This window comes from Protopterus annectens, chromosome 11.part0, assembly GCF_019279795.1.
Source record: "Protopterus annectens isolate FY-2018-M chromosome 11.part0, PAN1.0, whole genome shotgun sequence".
In the NCBI taxonomy this organism is placed as follows: domain Eukaryota; kingdom Metazoa; phylum Chordata; order Ceratodontiformes; family Protopteridae; genus Protopterus; species Protopterus annectens.
This window is the reverse complement of record NC_056745.1, coordinates 34,032,731-34,052,468: the sequence shown is the minus strand read 5'-3', so window position 1 is coordinate 34,052,468 and position 19,738 is coordinate 34,032,731. Positions and strand designations below refer to the sequence as shown.

General features: G+C 41.5%; 1 protein-coding gene across 2 annotated transcripts in view; it reads right to left on the bottom strand.

The window, feature by feature from the left end:
• Positions 1 to 1,422: 1,422 nt before the first annotated feature.
• Positions 1,423 to 19,738, bottom strand: part of LOC122815146 (T-cell-specific guanine nucleotide triphosphate-binding protein 2-like) — a 426,290-nt gene continuing 407,974 nt past the window's right edge. For both annotated transcript variants that reach the window (XM_044087401.1, XM_044087400.1), the window contains exon 4: positions 1,423 to 3,105. In XM_044087401.1, coding sequence (XP_043943336.1) covers positions 1,936 to 3,105 — 1,170 coding nt within the window. In that variant the 3' untranslated portion in view covers positions 1,423 to 1,935. The remainder of the gene's footprint in view (positions 3,106 to 19,738) is intronic.

Here is a 19,738-nt window from a genome sequence, read left to right as displayed (position 1 = left end):
TTTGTGAGACACATTTAAGCTCTTAGAGTACCTGCATATTTATCTGGTGACACTGTACAGGCCACTCCTAATAGCCTTGCTATTGGTCAAACTACCATTTGTATTGATAGTAGCATTACACAGTAAGATTGGACACCCTTTGCTAAGGGCCTTAAAGTAGCTGATAAGTAGTGGCTGGTGGCGGTGAAAACTACCTTATAGTCTGGGCAGAAGGTGGTATAGCTAGTAACCCTGTGCCAGCTTTTCCCAGGTGTGTGTGTGTATAAATCAAACCTCAAAGTGTGTGTGTGTGTGTGTGTGTGTGTCAGCTACTTGGGCAGGGCCACAAAGCACTGGTTAGACAGAGAGGGTGCTGGAGGTCTTGGTGTGGATACTTAGCTGAGAACTCCACCCTATAGTTGTGCCAGTGGGGAATTGTATTGGGGATCTGGAGAAAGAGGGAGAAACCAGCCCCAGACTGACTGTGATGTCTGTGTGCTCTTAAGGGAAATTGCACATTCTATCACAGTGTACATCCCCTGCTGTTGCAAGTGGTGAGGATTGATACTCCTTGATTACTGGGCCAGGGCTGGGGCATCACAAGGGATGTTAGCAACAACCTGCTTACTAGTCCACAGGACATCAAAGGCAAATGTAAGGAGTATGTCCAGCAACTTATGAATGAAGAAAACACCGCAGAAACTGTACTGTCCCAGAAAGAGCCTACGATGAGAGAAGAAGAGCAGCCCACCTTAGAAGACATACGAATAGCAGTAGGGAAGCCCTCCTTAGAAGACATACGAATAGCAGTAGGGAAGCCCACCTTAAAAGACATATGAATAGCAGTAGGGAAGCCCACCTTAGAAGACATACGAATAGCAGTAGGGAAGCCCACCTTAAAAGACATATGAATAGCAGTAGGGAAGCCCACCTTAGAAGACATTCGAATAGCAGTAGGGAAGCCCACCTCAGAAGACATATGAACAGCAGTAGGGAAGCCCACCTTAGAAGACATTCGAATAGCAGTAGGGAAGATGAAGTCAGGGAAATCAGCATGCTCAGTTGAAGTCACAGCAGACATGATAAAGATGCAGAGTGAGATAGGGGAGAAATGGCTTCTGAGGATATTCATAGCAGTGTGGAGGGAAAGGTGTATCCCAGATGACTGGTGAATAATAATGTGCCAGTATACAAGAACAAAGAGGGCATCCACAACTGTGGGCAGTACAGAGGCATCAAAGTTCTGTCACATTGCATCAAAGTTCTGGAAAGGGTGATTGATATATGGATACGCAGCATAGTGGAATGTAAGATGGGAGATGAGCAGTGCATTCATCCCTGGTTTGGCACCTATGTCTCTAATGCAAACAGGTAACCTGTAAATGGTTCATTTCCCAGGGCCCTGCTTACACTTATCAATGGTATCATAACTTATCAGAGATTTGGGATGCATGGCTAGGCTTAAAAGGGCCCGTGTGGTCTTTAGCCTAGTAAACACCTATGAACCTATAATGTATGCCAATGAGCTGCAATTGTTATCCCAAGTGACTTTTACTGTCTGCATTAATTTATGACATTGACCAACTTCGTCTGGAGCTTATTTCCCCTGGGCCTCTGCTAAAAATATTTTTTTCCTAGTCAGACTTTTCTAGTCAACAAATGGAAATAAATAAACAAATATCAATAAATCAGCAATAGCAGAATGATGCATGTTCATTTAAAACTGCTTCAGGATTTAAAATGTCTGTAAAAACCGCAAACCTATTATGCAAGAGTTCCATGAGCACTACTGACTAAACTACAAAATTATTTTCCAACTCCACTAGTTCAAAAAATCAACAATGTTACTGCTGCTGACTTTATTCTTAGCTTAAATTTGGGCAGTATAAAAGTAAGTCACATACTATTTAGTATGTCTTTGGTGTCTTTACTTTCCAGCTAAGAAGAAGCATGGCTTTATTTTTTCAGAGCTTCATCTAATACTTTGTGAGCATTTTCAGTAAATGCATTAAGAATGTCATTGAGAATTCTGAATGTTAACATACAGGATAAAGGGGCTGAAACTAAGCTACCAAAAACCGGTATAAAATGGAATAGTTCTTCAACAGACATCAATCCAACATAGGTGGTTGAAAGCAGCAATTTTGTGATAACATCTGGTGTTACTTCTCCCTGCAGTAAGGGATGTTGTATTTGACTCTTCAGTTTTTTAACAGGTTTTTGAACTCTCCTGGCTAATGTACTTAAAGATTTGTTATCCAACCCTAGATACAGGCGATAGCTCAAAACAGAACTAGCTATCATCGCAGTATCACATGCAAAGGAGAGCCCAGGGATTGGCACTGCTGCTATTCCTCCAGAAGCAGCAGCTACTAACCAAATACTTCTCTTTAAAATTTTCTTTTTTTCTTCTATTGTCTCATGGCTAAAACTAGGAAGTGAAAGCTGAAAGATGTCATTCTTTTGTTTTGGCAGTTCTTTTGAAAGTTCAGTTTTAAACTGTGCAAAGTCATAATTCTCTAAATCAAATCTTGAAACAAGGAAAACCTTTACTGATTGTTCCTGTAATTTTCCTACTTTATTTAATTCATTAACACAGCTGTCCTTAATTTTCACAAGGACATCCTCCACATTAACTGAGTTATTTTTCTTCTGGGCTGCACGTATATCTTCATCTATTTTGCTTCGGATAAAGTAAAATGGTTTTCTTAAACGTCTTAACTCTGCAACTATATTCATATCATTTTCCTTTACACAAGAACTAATAACAACAATAAAGAAATCATAGCGTTCAAACTTCATGTTTTGTAAGTATTGTTTTGCTGTGATTTTTGCACCACCTATTCCTGGAAGATCCCAATATATGACCCTAGGGAGGTCAGGATGTAGGTATGGTGTTGGTTCCATGGTGCATTCCATGACTTCAGTTTTTGCTGCTCCTTCTTCTGTGTCATTCAGGCCCCGCAGTGCATTTATGAGACTCGATTTTCCTGTTCCAGTGCTTCCAGTTACAGCAACATGTAACATGACAGCTTCTTCCGCCTTCATAAGTTTGGCAGCAGTAGCAGCAACAGCTTCACTGTTTCCTTGTCTATAGGCTTCATCCAATTTCTCAGTGTTTTCATTCTGAAATATAAACAGCACATACTTAATTCATGCTAAGGGAATACAATGTAAACAAGTTTAAGAAAAAGCATTATAGAACTTTCCTGTACTCTTCAATAAACTGGGAAACGTGTATTGCCAGTACAGAATATGCTCAAAAATTTCTAGACTTAATAAACAAAAACTGCCTGAAACAAATGGTAAATACAACTACTAAAGGACACAGCATTCTTCACATGTTCCTTATAGATATGGCTGACTCTTGCATTACTCCTTTGCTATCCCCTTACCCAGTAAAGTCTGACCATGAACGTCTGACCTTCTCTTTTAATCTCACAAATGTTCCTACAACAAACTGTACTGAATTTACAGACTACTAGCTTGCCAAACACAATCTACTCATTGATGAAATATCACAATTCACTTATGACTGCACCTCCCCTGTACCAACGTTCACTAAAAAATTCTACACCCATTTAGAAAAAATGCATAGAGTTAGCAACCTGATGGCTCACCAATATAAGTAAACTATACAATGAAAGAAATTCCCAAAATTATTCAGTAGATCTAAACCTCCTCTTGTCAAGTATTATATCAAAAGTACTACAAATAAAACTAAAGAACACCATCAGGTCCACTAAAAGAACCCTTAAAATAAAGCTAAAGATAATTATACATCCCTCTTTATGTTTGTAAAACTAAAAAAAAAAATACCCTACATTGCTCTGATTGTATTTATAATGACATCTCCTATTCTGGCCTAACTGATATTGTCTATATCCTTCTGTGAAGATTGGGTGAAGATAGATGAAGGCTGCCAGTGCCAGCCTAGCCAGATAGAAGTTTGGAGATAATTCTGTCATCTGTAAATATTAATGTGAACCATAGGCTTCTTGCCTTAAATGGTAAAAATAGTGTTACATGTGGAAATGAAAAAAATGTAACAGTGCCCTCTACTGACCAAGTAAAGCATGTTGTGATCCTTTGATGTAAACAGGGCTCCGGACAGTCTAGATGAAGGGATTCCTGCTATTGTTTTAAGGCCATAGTTAATGGCCAGAATTTGCATGCATAAATGTCCTTAATGGCTTTGCTTCCTGACCTGGTGTGAGCTTACTAAAGAATGTAGCCTGTTAGCCTGGGAACCCAGGGAAGTGTGAAGAATTATGTAATGTGAACGAGGAATGTGATTTTAAAAACAGAGAGAATCAGAGAGCATTAAGCATTTTTGTCTTGACCATCCAACTCATCAGCACTCTGCCTGTGTTATCTTAGACTTGTTTTTTTCTTAGAAATAGCTAGAAACTAGAAAGATTAGACTAAATGTTTTTCTGTGATGTCAGAACTGTACTACTGAATTATTTTAAGTATTTCTCTGTGATCTTTGAACTCCTGACTAGCACTGTGTAGTAAAAAGTATTGTCTTGTGTTTTGACTATTTATTAAATATTTTTTAAATCCTTTCAACTGTGGCTGTTTTTGTAGACATAATTTAAGCTCTTTAGAGTACTTGCACGCCTTGAGTAAAATTGTACAAAGCCACTCCAATAGCTTTAGCCGTGGGCAATACTACCAGGTGGATAATAATATTGCACAATAATAATTGGACACCCTTTTAAGGACCTTTGAGTAGCTGATAAATATTAGTGGGTGGTGGCAGCTGATCCTACCATATAGTCTGGGAAAAAGGGGCACAGCTGGAGTACCTGTGCCAGCCTTCCCCCGGAGTGTGTGGTTGTATAACCTCTTAAAGTGTGTGTGTGTGTGTGTGTGTGTGTGTGTGTGTGTGTGTGTGTGTGTGTGTGTGTGTGTGTGTGTGTGTGTGTGTCAGCTACTTGGGCAGGGACACGAAGCACTGGTTGGACAGAGAGGGTGCTGGATGTTCTAGCTTGCCCACTAGGCTGAGATCTGGACCCTATAGCTGTGCCAGTGGGGAGTCTTATTGGGGACCTGGAGAGCAAGGGAGTGACCAGCCCTGGACAGGCTGTGATCACTGTGTGCTCTTAAGGGAAACTGAACTTTACTGAGTGTATTTGTTATCCTTTCCTCCTATATGAGACGCCCCTCTCACTGGTGTTAGTGGTGAAGACTGAGGCTCGTTAATTTCTGGGCCAGGGCATGGGTTCACACCTTCAATTCTATTTAAAGTCCTGAAATATTGAATACCTTAATCCTCCAATTACCTGAAAAGACCATTTACTGAAAGTGCTAACCAAGGCCACACATACTTCCTCTAACATGATCTGAGAATATACCTAGTTGGTTAATTCATAGTGTTAAACATGCCCTTGCTGACACTTTCCTTAAAATGTTTAAGTTTAGCTACTGGTTTTATCTTGATAAGTGGCACACTGCAGTGATAATGTCATTCTAAAGGTGTGACCTCATAACTGATCCAGGTAATTGCAGATCTATCAACCTTACAAGATGGATAGCAATCTATATGAATGATAGAACTCGCTCAGTGCAAGTTGTAGGTGCATCATCAGAAAGTATAAAATTGACCAGCAGAATCCCTCTAAGGGTGATGCTAAGAACTCTTGTTTTTTTTTTAGAATTTGCATCTCAGATCTTTAGGAAGAGAGCTAAGACCTCTAGCAAAGTTTGCAGATGACTGCAAATTGGGGGTTGTTGTCAAGTTACCCTATGAAACCCAAAGACTCCTTATTGAAATGTCAGTGCTCCAAAAATGTGATGAATGTTGGAAACTCTAAAAAAAAATAGAAAATGCAGGAGAGAAGCAAATCTCAAACATTGCCCCCCTTGCACTCTTGAACTTATATAGTCTGAAATCCCCATATACTAGAGAAAAGAGAATATTCTGGGAAATAGCCATCTTTGACTTAGTATATATGTCGTTTGTTTGGACATTCAGTCAATGTGTTTTGGGACGAGCTTGGTCACCAACCCAAACTCTTCAGAGTGAACTGTATTACAAACTATCTCAAACTAAATGCTAAAAAGTATAGCATTGTCACTTTTGGTAAACATCCCTCCCTCCATTATACTGTAGTAATACTTCACTACAAAATGAAAATGTAGTCAAGACCTAGGTATTTGAGTTGATAGCTGCTCTCTCTTTTGACTATCATGTGGCAACAGTTGTCAGGAACTCATTTTATTTAGCCAGCTAACTGTCAAAGAATATGATCAAGGTATAAAGAGGTAAAACCCCCTTAGACTCAGAACTGATCAAGCCATCTAGTGAGTACAAAGCCTCCTTTGGGATGTATCACTCTAAATATATCAAGCAATTAGAAAGACTCCAAAGGTACCTTACCAAAAAGATCAAAGGTCTAAAGTCTCTTGAGCTTCCAAGAGAGACTGGAAGCTCTATTCTTTATTTAGAGTGTTTTAAGGAGAAATCTGTGTTTCATTTACTATGCCATTAGATACACAATTGTCCTGGAACACCTGTATCTCTGCAAATTCAGTATATCCACCAATACTAAAACCATGTACATGTACAATGTACATTGGGTTGGGATCCAAGGATGGCTGATATGCCAGGCATAAATCACCTGTCAGAAGTCTGTAGGCAATGGAGTATAGAGAAAGAACTTTGATGTGATCTGCACAGGAGATTATGTTTGCACCCGGTATTATTTTTGAGAGGAACCTCTGTGGACATTCTAGTTGTTGTAAGTGTCCAGTCAAGTGCATACTGAATGGAGTCTTATACCAAATGTTGGGTCAGATGAGTACAGTGGAGTTATGACTTCTCTGGACTTAAATGCCATGCACTTACTTATAAGAGGTGTGACAACGAATGATTTTCTTACTACCTTATAAACACATGTTGGTCAAAACATAAGTTATTATCTACATAAATCCCTAAATCTTTGACTACTGTGTCTACTTTTAAGGGTGTTTTATTAATGAAGTAATTTTTCTGGGGTGGCCTGTTTCCCAAAAGGTACTATTATGCATTTCTTGACAATGTGCTTTAAACCTTTGCTTTGGCACCAGTCGTTGGTCTGTATTAAACTTTCCTGTAAAATGTTAGTGTCTTGGAGGATTTCTATGATTGCTACCAGCCTGCAAACATGGTAAACTAGAGGACTTGACATTGGCCCTGACTTCTGAAAAAAAGATGCAAAACAGGAGGGGTCCCAGCACAGAGTCCTTGGGGTCTCCACTGGTGACCGGCCTATTTGTTGAGGTGGTCTCACCAGTCCTAACTTTCTGGGTCTACCTGTGAGCCAGTTGACTATCCAGCAGATATATAGGGGTTTATGCTTAACTCCATGAGTTAGTTTACAATACCCAGGTAGGGTATTGTATCATATGATTTAGCAAGGACAAGGTAGGCAGTATGCACCACCCTTCCCTCATTCATTGACTTGGCGACCTTCTCAAAGATGTCTACCAGGTTCAGTTGGCATGACCAGCCTTTGATGAAACCAGACTGGGTAAGTTTCAGAGTTTGAAGTTTTCCTATGCTATTGTTAATCATTTCCATGATAATTCTTTCCATGGCTTTGCATATGAAACTAGTCAGGCTAATGGGTCTGTAGTTCCTGAGATCTAGTGAATGCCAGGCCTTCATCAGAGTGATGACCATTGTGGTCCCCCATTCACATGGCACAAAGCCCATTCAGAGGTTATGGTTGAATAGTGACTCCAGTGACCCTGATAGGTCATATTTTAGGCTATTTAGGAGGCATCCTTGGATATTATTGGGGTCCATTCTTGCCTTAGAAAACACTTTTAAGACCTGGTTGCTACTGATAATTGAAGGGGTTATGCTACATGGTATTTCCATTGGGAAAGATGAGAGGGAAAATAAAGTTGAAGTTGAATTTGTCTCTCTTCCAGTTCCTTGAACATGGCTTAACTTACCATCAGTTTGGCACTGTGTGCTGCCTTTGCAATTTTGGACATAGCTGAGGAAGGCCGCATGGTTGTTCTTGGCCTGGAGTGCTATCTTTACCTCAAAATTTGCTTTGTTAGACCCAATTAGTCCTCTTAATTGTCTATTCAGTTTGATGTGAAAGCTTTTATCATGTTGGTGTCACACTTCCTAATTTAAGCTATTACTTTTTTCTTTTGTTGTACAACCTGTTTAATTTTGGATTCTGCCAGGCCAGGGTGGTTTGTTTTTATGTTAGTTTTGGACTTACTTCTGATAGAGACTACTGTCTATATATAATCACTGACATGGTTGTGTATAGCTTTTGTGAATAATTCTGGATAGGTTACTCTGTTATCATAGCTCTCAATAGTCCAGACTTTTGCAGAATGTCCAGATTTTTGCCTCATGTTTTTGGTCTGTTCCTCATAAAACTTATAGTGGCAAATCAGTAAAGAATGAATTCACTAAATAGAAACAGATGTTTAAGTTTCAGACAAGACGGCTTAGTGGTTATGGTCTTTACCTCCAATGCACAAGGTACAAGATTCAATCCTGGCCTCCGACCAATGTCTGTTTGGTGTTTTATGTTCTTCCTGTGTCTCTGTTGGGCTTCCTTCCACCATCAAAAAACATGCTGAGTGTTTTCATCTCAAACTCACCAATGAATGGAGCTGTGGGCAGCAGTACAGACTCTACATGGTGCCCTATAGGGGGAAGAGTTGTACAGACCAACCGCTTTGGGCATCTACTGTGGTGCACAGTATCCTCAAAATAGGAGAACATGGATCACAGACTGTGCACCGTGGCAGGGCTAGCCACTTGACAGTGTAAAATATGGCTCTAGGTGATTTGGTCATGTTGAGTAATGTTGCCAAAAAAATGAGCATGGGTAGTTACCAGGAGTTGAAGAGTCGGCCTACTCTGACCCATGCCAGGGACCCTTGCTAATGTTGGGAGGCGTGTATGTGCCCCTATTGGCCAGTGTGTGCCTGTCATAAAGCCCAGCAGCCCTGGGTCAATAAGCTACTGGCTGGCTGGTGTCTACTTGCCCAGCCTGGGTTATCTGGGATAGCTCTGTTGAGTGAAAACTGGATGTAAAACCAACCAATCTACCAAACATGAACTGACAATTGCTACGCTTAATGTAGATTCACTGACAGGACGCATCTTGGAAGTGGATGACATGATGATACTGAGGAGGCTGGACATCCTATGTATCCAGGAGATGAGATGGAAGGGCAGTGCAGCAAAGCCACTTGGCTTGGGATCCAGATTCTACTACTCAGGTGGGGGGGCAGGCTAGAAATGGTGTAGGATTTGTGGTGAGAGAGAGCCTTCAGAAGGCAGTGAGGGATATCATCAGAATTAATGACAGACTCATACCAGTCAGACTCCAGTGTAATGTAGGGTAGTATTCATAATTTCAGCCTATGCCCCACAGCAGGGTTGTGATAGTGAGGAAAAAAGTGCATTCAGACAGCATTTGCAGTAGGACAATGTGAATTGGTGTTGATAATAGATGACTTGAATGCACATATCGGGATAGACAGAACAGGATATGAGGACTGCCTGGGTCCACATGGGTGGGGCAATAGGAATAAAGAAGGAGAAGCCATTCTAGATTTCTGTCTGGTAAATGACTTCATAGTAGCCAACACATGGTTCAGAAAGAGAGACAGTCACAAGATCACATACAAGAGTAGCCAACATGCAACTCACTTAGACTTCCTCCCAATAAGGAAAAGACACTGGGGTAGAATCCATGATTGCAAAGTCATCCCCAGTGAAACAGTCAGCCCACATCATAAACCACTAGTTGCCACAATCAGCTGAAAGGACTGGTCAGAGAAGGCTCTAATGTCAACAGAAACCTGGCTGAAGACCTGGAAGTTAACTGGAGAGAAAGTACAGCAGTTCAAGGAATTACTCAGGGCTCTAGCACCCCAGAAAGAGGAGGAAACAGGTGGAGCTGAAGAAGAATGGCAGTGCCTAAAACAGCACGTGTTAGGGCTACAGAAAAGATATGTGGCCGAGCCAGGTATGGAAATAAGGTACATAAGGAAAGCTGGTGGTGGAATGCAGAAGTCCAGGAAGACATCAAAAGAAGGAAGGAGTGCAGGAAGAAGCGGGAGATAGAAAAGACTGACCAGGCTAGGATGGACTACTGGTTGGCTAACAAAGAAGCTAAGAAAGAAGTTGTAATAGCAAAGAATAGGGCACTGGAGGCACTCTACCAACTTCTGGAAAGTGACTCAGTAAGGGGCACAAAGAAACTACATTAGATTGCAAGGCAAAGACAGAAAGATAAAGAAGATAGTCAGACACCCTTCATAAGGGATGCCAGCAACAACCTGCTTACCACTCCACAGGACATCAAAGGCAGATGGAAGGAGTATTTCCAGCAGCTTCTGAATGAAGAAAACCCCACAGAAGCTGTACTGCCCCAGAAACAGCCTATCACAAGAGAAGAAGAGGAACCTACCCTACAAGAAGTAAGAATTGCACTAAGGAAAATGAAGTCAGGGAAAGCAGCAGGTGCAGATGAGGTCACAGAAAATATGATAAAGATGCTGGGTGAGATAAGACAGAAATGACTCCTCAGTGTACTCCTAGCAGTGTGGAGAGAAAGGCGTATCCTAGATGACTGGATAATAAGCATACTTGTGCCAGTGTACAAGAACAAAAGGGACATCCACAACTGTGGCCAGTACAGAGGTATCAAATTCCTATCACATTGCATGAAAGTTCTGGAGAGGGTTACTGATAAATGGATATGGAGAGTAGTAGAACGTAAGATGGGAGATGAGCAGTTTGGATTCAGATCAGGATGCAGTACAATTGACCCGATGTTTGCATTGAGACAGATACTTGTGAAGAAGCCAGAGATGAGGAGATAGTCCAACTGGGCATTCCTAGACTTGAAGAAAGCATATGAAAGCTGATCTGGGCAGTGCTGTGGTGGTTTGAAGTCCCAAAAACATTGGTAGAATTAGTGCAGACTATGTACAAGGACCCAATAACTCAAGTACGAACAGTGCTCGGCCTCACAGAGGGGTTCCCAGTGGGAGTGGGTGTACACCAGGGTTCAGCTCTGAGCCCACTGATGTTCATACTGGTGATGGACTACATTAGCAAACAGGTTGGAGGGGACAGAGGAACAAAGCTGCTGTATGCAGATGATGTGTCAGTACAGGCACACTCTGAGCTAGAACTTCAGCAAAGGATAGGAGAATGGAATGCAAATCTGAAGGCACATGGGATGAAACTAAGCACAGATAAGACAGTGGTAATTGCAGCAAATTGGGGAAATCAGAAGAAGTAGAGAATAGACATAGAAGGGAAGATAGTAAAACAGTTAAACAGCTTCAAGTATCTGGGAGGTGCTTGAGGAGACAGGTAGTCTGAATGAAGAGGCCAAAGCTAGAATCAGAGGGGCTGCAGCCAAATGGCATAGAGTATCAGATGTAGTCTCTGACAGAAGAATGCCAAAGAAGCTGAAAAGTAAGGTATACAAGACAGTGGTGTGACCAGTACTACTTTACGGTACAGAAACCTGGGCAGTAAGGCAGAACAATTGAAGAAGCTAGAGGTGATGAAAATGAAGTGCCTAAGAAAGGTGGAGGGATGCATACTGTGGAGCAGATGAAAAAATGAGGACATAAGAGCAGAAGCCAAAATAGCTCCAATTGCAGAAAAGATCAAAGAGAACAGATTATGGTGGTTTGAACACAAGTGTAGAAAAGCAGAAGACAATCTGGTGAGGAAGATTTGGGACAGACAAGAAGATGGTAAGAGGAAGCGAGGACATCCAACAAAGAGGTGGATGGATTGTGTGAAAGTAGATCTGCGACAGTCAGGCATGAGTGTTGAAGAAGGCAGGAGTATGGCACTGAATCGAGAGAGTTGGCGACAGTTAACACGGTACCCCGACCCCATGTAGAAAAATGGGAAAAAAGGGGGCTGATGATGATGATGATGATGATGACGACGATTTAAGTTTCAGACTTAATATCCTTCAGAAAATTTATACTAGTACAAAACATTTTATTCTAGTAAATTTCAAAGTTAATACAAGCAATATTTAAAATCTGACCCTATTTTGTGGCCTTTGTTCCCCTATTAATTTTGGCTTTGCTCATATTTCTTTGCTAAGAGGTTGAGAGGTATGTGTGTTATCTGGATATGGAGGGGTTGAAATTTTCACAGGTTCTTAGTTAATAAAAGGTAGTTTGCCTTGGAGTAGTTCCTAACTGTGGCAGGGTTTACTGGAATTACACAACTGATTTTTATTTCAAAGGAGACTGCTTTGTGGTTTGACCTTACCAAGGAGCAGAAGGCTTTGGGGTGGAGGTGAAGCATTCTCCAATGTTTGTGAGTACCAAGTACAACATGTTTGTACCTTTGGTAGACTTAAGCACTATCTGGTACCAAGTGTTTTTGTTACAAAGTCTAGGAATCTGTAGACCTGTAAGTTTGGGGTCATGTAGGCTTTCCAGTTTATAGATGGATAATTAATGTCCCTCATGAGTATGGCATTTGGTTGAGTGCTGATGTCTCCAATAGGTCTAAGTGTAAGCTGTGGTTTTCATAGGACATAGAAGGTGACCTGCAGCTTGCTAGGGTATGGTATGGGACTTTGTCCATGGCAATCTGAATTTGGAGGAACTCCAGTATGTCATCCTGTTTAACCAGCCTTGAGGTATGTTATTGATGCAGATCAAAACACCTTCACCTTTAGACCCTGTCTGTGCAGTTACTGGTCTAAATGTGTAGCACCCACTGAAGCCTTGAACTGCTGAGGTACTCTCTGTGACTTTAGACAATGTCTCAGCAACTGCACAGATGTCTGCATTCTCCAGGGTGAGGAGAGTTTGGAGGGAGTGGACCTTCTTGTTTAAACTTCTGACATTGAGCAGTAACACCTTTAAATTTCTCTGGATAGATTTTGCTGTGCTGGAAGTTTTGTCAACTTTGCATTACCTAAAAAGGCTCTGTGGGGGTGGGCAATGTGTTAGCCAATGTTTAAAAGCCTAGTGGGGATGGGTGCAGACAGTCCATGTCAAAGCAATGTGGTTTGTTAACCATGTTCTCCCATGCTTACAAATATTGTATCTCCCAGGAATGACACCAGAAGCTAAGCCACTTATTAATGTTGATCATCTGATCATACTGTGGCATCATCCTTGGTGAAGGTAAAATGCTGCTCAATGCTAGGCACTCAACAGCCTTTGATGCATAGACCAAAAACTCCATAATGCCACTCTTCATATAGTTTAAGGGAGGTACGTCTCAGGTTATTTACACCTACATGGACTATGACTGAATCATGGTGGTACCGCTTGTACAATGACTTGAGTATGTTTGTGTAATTTGGTGGATCTTGGCCCTGATACACAAATGACCATTATTTTCTCCTTGTTCTGCCTGTAGAGAGAGGCATCAAAATGTTGTACAATGGGGTCTCCTGTGACTACAGTCCTGCGTACTGTACTGGGTTGCCTTATCAACTTGGTAGTTGAAGCTCCACATAGAGTGACCGTATGTGCAGGGATAGTGTTGTTAGTCTGGAGTGCTTTCAAGTTTGCTGAGGATAACTTTTGCAAGTAAAATGCCTCGAGGTTTCTGGGGTTTGGGAAGATTGCATTTAAGTGCCTCAGAATAAGTAGATCTCTGTGTGGCGTGCATACTATGTGTCATGGGTGTAGCGTTTATGTTTCTGACAACCAAATTCTTATTTTGAGTGCTTGTACATGTGCATTTTACCTTCAGAGACATTGACTATATGTATCTCTTGCATATTGTGTTTTTGTTTTTCTTTGATGGATAAATTGTTGTCAGTGAACATTAAGACAGTTGTTACATTGTCTCAGGATACCCATATCCACCAAAAGACTGTGGAAATGAAAACTAAAAGGAGGATCTACCCACTTTAGTAATGCTTTGGGGGATAGGTTCCTGACCCAGAGACTCCCCAGACTCTGGAATGCCCATACATGTGTCAAGCAGGTACCTCTTTTGGACCTCTTCAAAGGAACCTTGCGACTGGATGGGATGAAAGAAAATTCACCCAGGGATCACGTCAGTTGCCCTGCTAGACAGGGGTCAGGTAAATAACCTATGAACCTATGAACACTTGCATACATGAGAAGCTGTTATTTTACTTGTTAGCTGTCTGCATTTTTATTATACTCTGGAGGTGACAGATAGTGGGAATTGTTAAGTAAATAATGTATCAGATATGTGGTTTATGAAATATGCAAAAATCACTTCTGATGTAAACAAAATGCAATCCTTGGCTCCTAGTTGTAGTACTGTGTTTGCAAAGATCGTACAGCAAGCCATGTTTCTTTCCTACTTACACTCTTCAAAAATACGTACCATTCTACTTATCTACTGCATGCATGTCCTTCAGAGCTCAAACTTGAATCTTACTGTAATTTAATTTTAGTATATACAGAATGCATTTTGGTGAGTATTTTAATATACTATATCATGATAGGGTCCAATTTTGCCACTGTTTTTGGTGATATTTGCATGAAATGCTAGGCATTGGTGGGAATTCAATAAAGCCTACTCGTTTTTTTAGTGTGTAGGCATTGCCCCGTGATGTTTACATGGGTGTGAATGTTTTTAGATTCAGTAAGCGATGCGTACACCCGCTCAAACACAAAAACTTCCATGGAATGTAAATCACCTCATAAGCATGTGAATCTTATGCAAATGAGTCAGGTTGAATGACCCAACAAGCAGAAAGGCATCTGTGCAGACTCCAAGTCAGTGTCCATAGTGTACCCGGAAAAATTCTGCTTACAGAAGTCTAGACAGACAAAAGGGGATGTAAAACTGCAGAAATATTGACATAAATCACCTGAAATTGTTATATTAGATACCAATATGAGCAAAACTATTACTGTGGATGTCAGAAAGAGGAAGGGAATAAGCTAAATTAATATTTTTTGTAATAATCTTGGCATGTTTGCACTAAATACAGCAGTGCGCAAACATGCTTAATAGAAGAAAACCTTGCACTGGGTCCATAGAAGGGTGCATTGCTGCTGTTGCTAAGGTCATATGGCTATAAACAGTGTGGTTTCCAGGCTGTCTGCATGGATATGTATGCAAATGAGGTGGATTTATTGAATAGCAAAAAGTCGATATTGTGTTGGTATATCCATTTCGTGCTGGCAGGCTCTTAGACCATGTTGATGTTTACACAGGATGTGGCTGACATCGGTGTGTGTCATGTTATGTCTAGGCTCTTTTAAGCTCAGGTGCACGTTTGCACAGTTTGCTGCATCATGGAGCTTGTACAAGTGAAAAGATCACCAATTGGACAGTGGTGACGTAGGCTGCCAGTCAATAAAACCGGATAAACTGTACAACAGAAGGAGGAAGCTACTACATGATAGAGCAAAATCCCTAAAAGGGAAGGCATCTCTGATCAGTACTAGCAAAAAATTACGATCCCTCATAAATCCTCCAAGGCCAGCTTCGAGATAAAAATTGCACAGGACACTAAAGACAATCATAAGGCTTTTTTCAGTTATGTTAGGAACCTGGGATGCAACTCCCAGACTTGTTCTGAGTTGATTCTAAATGACAAAAAATACACTGGACCCACAGACATTGCCAATATCCTGGCAGACAGGTTCAGTGCAAACTTCTTCACCCCCTCCCCCCCAAAAGAGCAAGTATCTATCCCGGCAGAGTGCAGCCTCCCAAACATCTCTGATGCTCAGGTGAAGGCCGCCCTCTCCAAAGCAAAAAACACTGCTTCCATGGGACCAGATGGTGTCCCGGGTTGCGTCCTACATGAACTCCAAGAAGAATTAATCCCTCAAGTAAAACTGCTGTACAATCTCAGCCTCACTACAGGATATGTGCTCAAAGAATGGCGTACAGCAACAGTGGTCCCACTCCACAAAGGAGGCGCCTCTGCGGACCCTAGAAACTATTGCCCCATAAGCCTGACTAGCCTAATCTGCAAGGCTATGGAGAGGATCATCATGGAACTCATAAACAAAGACATTGGGGACCTACAGACACTAGATCCTACCCAATTTGGCTTTGTCAAGGGCAGATCCTGCCTTTTGAACCTGGTCGACTTCTTTAAAACAGTCACCAAGGCCATAGATGAAGGGAAGGTAGTCCACACAGCCTATCTGGACCTCGCAAAGGCATTTGACACAATACCCCACTCGGGCATCATAGATAAGCTATCCAGCCTAAATATAAACCCCTATGTCACAAGATGGGTCGCAAACTGGCTCAAAGACAGAACCCAAAGAGTCATGTCAGAATCGAAACCAGTCACAAGTGGCATCCCACAAGGTTCTCTCCTGGGACCTCTCTTGTTCGGTATTTACTTTTCTGAGGTACAGGCCAATGTGGGAGGACTATGGCTCACCAAGTTCGGAGATGACTGCAAACTGGGCGCCATAATCGACTCTCCAGCTGACACAAACATCCTTCAAAAAGGTCTCACAGAGATGGATAACTGGTGCCAGAGCCATGGTCTAAAGCTAAATGCCAAAAAGTGTATAGTCATACCCTTTGGCAAAAACAATGTGCCCACAAATTACCACATAGGTGGTAACCCATTAAGTACAGAGAAAGTAATTAGGGATCTGGGGACCCAAGTTGATAGCAATCTCTCCTTTGACAACCACATTGCCAAAGTGGTTAGAAAGACCTTCTACATAGCCCACCTCATCATGAAAGGATTCACATCTAGATCAAGAGAAGTAATCGTGCCCCTTTATTCATCCCTCATCAGGCCCATCATAGAATACAATGCCCCCTTTGAGATGTACCTTACCCAACACCTGCAGCAATTAGAAAGACCCCAAAAGTACCTCACCAAGAGGATCAAGGGACTCAAACGGATGCCATATGCTGCTCGGTTAAAAAAACTCCAGCTTTACTCAGTTGCATACCGCCTACTTAGAGGCGATCTATGCCTGACATATAAAGCTATGTCCAACCCAGAATTAATGGACATGCTCCACCTCAGTAAATCTAAATCCCTTAGAGCCACGCGCTCGAGGGACTTGAACCTCAGCACAGAAATAAATAGAACATGCTGGAGGGACAGATTCATAAACAAGAGGCTCCCTTTGCTCTGGAATAGAATTCCAATTCATGTTAGGCAGAGCACCTCACTGACTCTCTTCAAGAAGAATCTTGATGAGTGGATGGGGGATTGTAGGATTGTCCCGGGGATTACTTCTGTATCGCTATTAGACAGAGGCTCAGTAAACTAAACTTTAAAAAGGGCACAGTATACTCAAATCAAGGGGTGGCGTAAGCCAAACACAAGCGGGCTAGGCTTATAAATGCCCCAGGGCAGATAGCCTAGTATGAACCTATGAACCTATGGATGTATTCAATTATTAATTTTTAACATTGTATAAGCTATGCCGTGCACAGCACAACTTAATGGGTTCCCACTGGCACAGTACCCACATGACAGAGATACTGTAGACATTATGAATGAATAATTATTATATTGTATAAGCTATGGTGCATTAAATGGCATTGTGCACCATACCACACACTGAAATAGGGCCATTAAATGATGTTAATTTTATTGTAGGCAGGTGGAACACATCATAGTTATCCAATTACACATTCTGGACCTACAACAGACCTATATAAAGTATGCATACACCCTACATTCTGATTTCTCCCCTAGTGCTCTGGACTATTGGAATACAGACTTGGGAATTTTAACTGAAATAATGCTAGGGGCTGCTGCAGGTCTGCTACATCTGTATGTGCTAGATGCTGAAGTCAATGCTGCTAGTGCTGCTGACAATGGGCCTAGGCAGAGAAGGAGACAAGTGTTCAGGCCCAGGGTTACCTTGCAAGAGCTACATGAGCTGAAGATTTTAGAGCACTACAGAGTGGACAGGATCATATTACAAGAACTCACTTAACTCTGCCACCCTCAACTCAGACCCAAAACCAACTGAGGGAAACCCATTCCAGTGGAAACAAAGGTATGTGTTGCCTTTTGAACACTAGCTATGGGTACTTTTCAAAGACCAACTGGGGACAGGATGGAGGACTCGCAGGCATCTACATCCAGGAAACCCCACCAATTCCTGGATGCAATGCCACCACATGCCAGTGAGCATATATCTTTCCCCCTCTCCCCTGAGGCAAGGGCCAGCAATATGCAACACTTCTACCATATAGCACACTACCCTGAAGTACTGGGTGCCACAGATTGCACTCATGTACACATCAAGGCACCACCTGGTGAGCAGGGTAGAATCTACTTTAACCGCAAGGGATACCACTCCATCAACTGCCAGGTCATGTACAATGCCCAGGGGATTATCCTGAATGTGTGTGCTGGCAGCTCTGGCAGATAACATGACTCCTATATCTAGCACATGTCACAGCTGTACCAGATATTTGCTAGGGGAGGCATCCCACATGGCCATTTACTGGGGGATGCTGGCTATGCCCTGGAACCATGGATGATGACACTTATCAGAAATGTACACACACCCACGGAAGAATGCCATAATGAGGCACATACACAAACTAGGAACATCATAGAGTGTGTGTTTGGGCTTCTGAAGTCACGGTTCCTGCACCTAGACATATCTGGTGGAGCCCTGTAGTACTCTCCAGCCACATATGCACATATATTCACAGTATGTGCTATGCCACACAATATGTTCCTGCAGAAACAGCTGTGGCAGGCTCAGCAAAGAGAAGGGATACACAGACCCCACTACTGCCTAGGTCACCACAGCCACAGTCACTGGAGGACTTGGAGGAGAAACCCCTTGCTGATGTCCCTGTAGGCAGATGTAGGCATGCTCAGTATGCCCTGGCTTTGGCTACGAGACAATGCATAGCACATTCGTTGACAACCTAGGGACCTAGGAACTTACACCTTACTCCTACTCACATACACATATTAAGATTGATGGCAGGCGACCCACACAACCTGTACCTATCAATTTATTGGCTATGTACTGCTTGCGTTAGACAGATTCACCCCTGAACTACAGTTCTATCAACTGCTGTATTTGCAAGATAAGTATCTAATGTACAAAGTACTTGTAAGGATTATTATGATATGGCATTGTATGTATGGATCTGCTACATTTATGCAAGCAAATATAGTGGGCTGTGTGACTGAAAATGAAAAGTGACCGAATGGAATCTGACCAGGAATAAAAGCATAAAAGTTTAATAAACCAAACTAAAAACATAAATAAATAAGCGCTTTCATCCATAAATTACAGCAACCCAGACTTCTTCAGATACTCAAGTTGTCCTGTCTTCTGTTTAAATAATAAAATACATTCCATTTCTTGACTAGTTAACATCATTCAGTCAAATAAATTCAATTAGACATTAATTTACTTAAATCTCTCCTTCCCTTAAATAACTAGCATCACTTAAAGGCCTTATTCTTGCAAACAAGAAAAATTATATGTATGTATATTTATATGTTTATACTCCTTGTGTTATACAAGATAAAACAAACAATAAACATATCTACAATATAATTAAAAATATCTATTTATATTTTTAGTTTGGTTTATTAAACATTTATACTTTTACTCCTGGTCAGATTCCGTTTGGTCATTTTTCGTTTCCAGTTTAATAGTTTGTTTTATTTTCATGTATAGTGGGCTAAGTGGACAGAAGTAACATCCACATGGAACTACACATACCCATTCCACTATCATATGTCCTTTAATATACACTAGACCTCATTCATGGAATATACAGTGTATCAATCAAGGGGGATGTTAGTGGGGTTACGTGATA